Source organism: Octopus bimaculoides, chromosome 2 (assembly GCF_001194135.2).
Source record: "Octopus bimaculoides isolate UCB-OBI-ISO-001 chromosome 2, ASM119413v2, whole genome shotgun sequence".
NCBI classification, from domain to species: domain Eukaryota; kingdom Metazoa; phylum Mollusca; class Cephalopoda; order Octopoda; family Octopodidae; genus Octopus; species Octopus bimaculoides.
In genome coordinates, this window is record NC_068982.1 from 38,953,636 (window position 1) to 38,956,607 (window position 2,972).

The window sequence follows — 2,972 nt, forward strand, 5'->3', positions numbered from 1 at the left end:
TATATATATATATATATGCGAGTGCGAGTGCTTACTAACCGAAAATATCAAGTCTTACGCGAGTTTTGATTTAGTATGATGTGTAAGCATTAAAATGTCAAATACTCAATTGCAGGGAACTGTTTAAAGTATGTTAATTAATTGTTAAATTCGTGTAATGGTTTACACGGGTATTCAAATGGATATTAACGATATTCAAAGGATATGAAGTAAAGGTAGGTATAGAAATGGAGATAGTTGATGTGCAACTCCCATACACACACAGACATATACAGACACACACACACATATTTTATCAAATGTAATATATTTTTATACATTAATTGCAGTGTTTTATCTTCAGGTCTCTAATGTATTTCTTTTGTTTTTCTTTTCGTATTAGGATCAGCTCACTGATTGAAAACTTTGGCAGTTACTCTCGAGTACGAGGTAGCATAAATGACGACTGGGTTGATCGCCTTAACCATCTTTATACTGTTGTGTTATTGGTCATCTTTGCGGTCATAATTAGCACAGGTCAGTATGTCGGAGATGCTATTCAATGTTGGTGTCCGGCCGAGTTCACAGATGCCTTTGTCGACTACACCAAATCCTACTGTTGGATTGCCAACACGTACTACATACCGATGACAGACGTTATACCAGTTGAAATTCGCAAGCGAGAGGACAAACAGATTACTTACTACCAGTGGGTGCCACTAATATTACTGTTTCAAGCATTCATGTTTAAATTTCCAAATATACTTTGGACATCAACGCATGAATTATCAGGATTAAATCTTGATAAAATTGTGTCAATGGCTGAAGAGACTCAGTTAGGTTCCCCAGATGACCGTGAGGAAACTATTAAAAACATAGCTCATTTTCTCACACGCTGGCTTGAAGCTTATCGTGAATATAAACTCAATTTCCTTGTTAAACTACGACAAAGATCATCGAGGATGTGTTGCTTTCTGTGTTCTCGTCGCCAGGGTACTTTTCTTACCGGCCTCTATGTTTTTGTGAAAATGCTCTATGTGGCTAATGTAATAGGCCAATTTTTCCTTCTGAATGCTTTTATGGCAACCGATTATACTGTTTACGGACTGGAAGTGTTACAATCTTTAGCCAGTAATACTGTTTGGCAAGAAAGTCCACGTTTTCCTAGAGTAACACTGTGTGACTTGCAAATTCGTCAATTACAAAATCTTCAAAGATACACCGTTCAATGTGTTTTACCAATCAATTTATTTAACGAAAAAATTTTCATCTTTTTGTGGTTTTGGTTTGTGTTTGTCGCTGCATGTTCATGCATTAATCTTTTGTCCTGGTTCTATCGCTTCATTTTCTCCCAGGCTCATATTGATTATGTCACTAAATACATTCGATGGTGGGATTCCATCCAGACAAAACAGGACAGAAAACTATGTCAAAAATTTACGAAGGAGTATCTTCGAGATGATGGTTTTTTGGTCCTACGTGTTATAGCAAAGAATTCTACAGATTTAGTTGCCGGAGATTTATTACATTATCTGTGGAAGGCTTATAAGGAAAAGAATGACGTGAAGAATAAAGAACCAGCAGATGTTGGTTCTAATGTTCATACTTAACATGAGAGTTTCGCTTGGAAAACGCAAGTGAAGGAGCATGTTATCGCTACAAACATCATGGAATGAACAGATATTTCCTCTTTACAGAAAAATTGTCTTCACCGAAAGGAAGCATATGCATAAAATTCGTAAAAGGTGAAAAACTCAAACAAAATATGGAATGTATTTGAGAAGTGTAATTTATCGATATATGATAAAAGAAAACCTGTTGTGAAGCATGTCTGAGATTCATATGATGTCTTCTGAAGTTCTGCTCTACTTATTATTCACTTCCTCAAACATACTCAGCCCATCAAAAGATCCACAAAATTTGTCTTTTTTTTTCAGAAACTACAATAATATCACTTTCTTTTTCCCACTCTTCATATGCTCTTTATTTTTTAACAACCCAATATAACAGAGGTCACTCCATCTAACAGAAAAATGAAATCTCTCATTATTCTAGTTTGGGATCACAACCTACCCCTTTCATGTCAATCTAAACTCCGGAATTAAAAAAAAAAATAAAGTTAAAATTGATTAATTTCTAGATCACATCTTTCATTTACTCTATTAGTGTATTTCTTTTCTTTCATTCTGTATTTTTCCTTTTCACTCTTTTCGAGTGATTTATGTTAAATATTAAAAACATAATTTAAAATAATTCCCTTCAGAGAATATAATCTTTTATGTAGCGAAGAATCAGCTTGGCTGACAAGCTTTGTTAATTAATTTTAGCTTCATCAGCTTTCAATAATATTGATAAAAGCTTAGTCAGACTAATTCATTTAATAATTCTGCTTAATGCTGCTAGCAACCGCAGCATTTATTAATAAGTATGACTTCAGACTTCAGATCCTGAAGAAGTCGGTTTGATCTCAGTTGGGAGATGAGATATTGCACCATTACCTTATCTGCTTGGAAAATAGGGATTATGTAATAATATCCCGTAAATTCATGGCTACTGCCAATTATGAAATAAAAAAAAAATCATTAATAAGCAGTAAAAGTAAATAATCCACCGAGGAAGTGCTGTATTTTTCAGGTCCCTAACCTAAACGTACCAACTACTTTAAGGCTTCTAAAAGGTTCTTGGATTATTCTTTTATAATATCACTGATGACATCATCATCATCTTCTTCTTCTTCTTCTTCATTGTTATTATTATTATTATTATTATTATTATTATTATTATTATTATTATTATTATTATTATTATTATTATTATTATTTTTATTATTATTATTATTATTATTATTATTATTATTATTATTATTATTATTTTTATTATTATTTTTATTATTATTATTATTATTATTAAGGCGGTGAGCTGGCAGAATCGTTAGCATGCCGGACAAAATGCTTAACGGCATTTCATCTGTCTTTACATTCTGAGTTCAAATT

The 2,972-nt window shown here is 32.6% G+C and overlaps 1 protein-coding gene across 7 annotated transcripts in view; it reads left to right on the forward strand.

The window, feature by feature from the left end:
* The window catches only part of LOC106874684 (innexin unc-9), a 169,177-nt gene extending 166,211 nt beyond the window's left edge, over positions 1-2,966 (forward strand). For all 7 annotated transcript variants that reach the window (XM_014922495.2, XM_014922493.2, XM_014922490.2 and 4 more), the window contains one exon: positions 383-2,966. In XM_014922495.2, coding sequence (XP_014777981.1) covers positions 383-1,589 — 1,207 coding nt within the window. In that variant the 3' untranslated portion in view covers positions 1,590-2,966. The remainder of the gene's footprint in view (positions 1-382) is intronic.
* Positions 2,967-2,972: the final 6 nt, after the last annotated feature.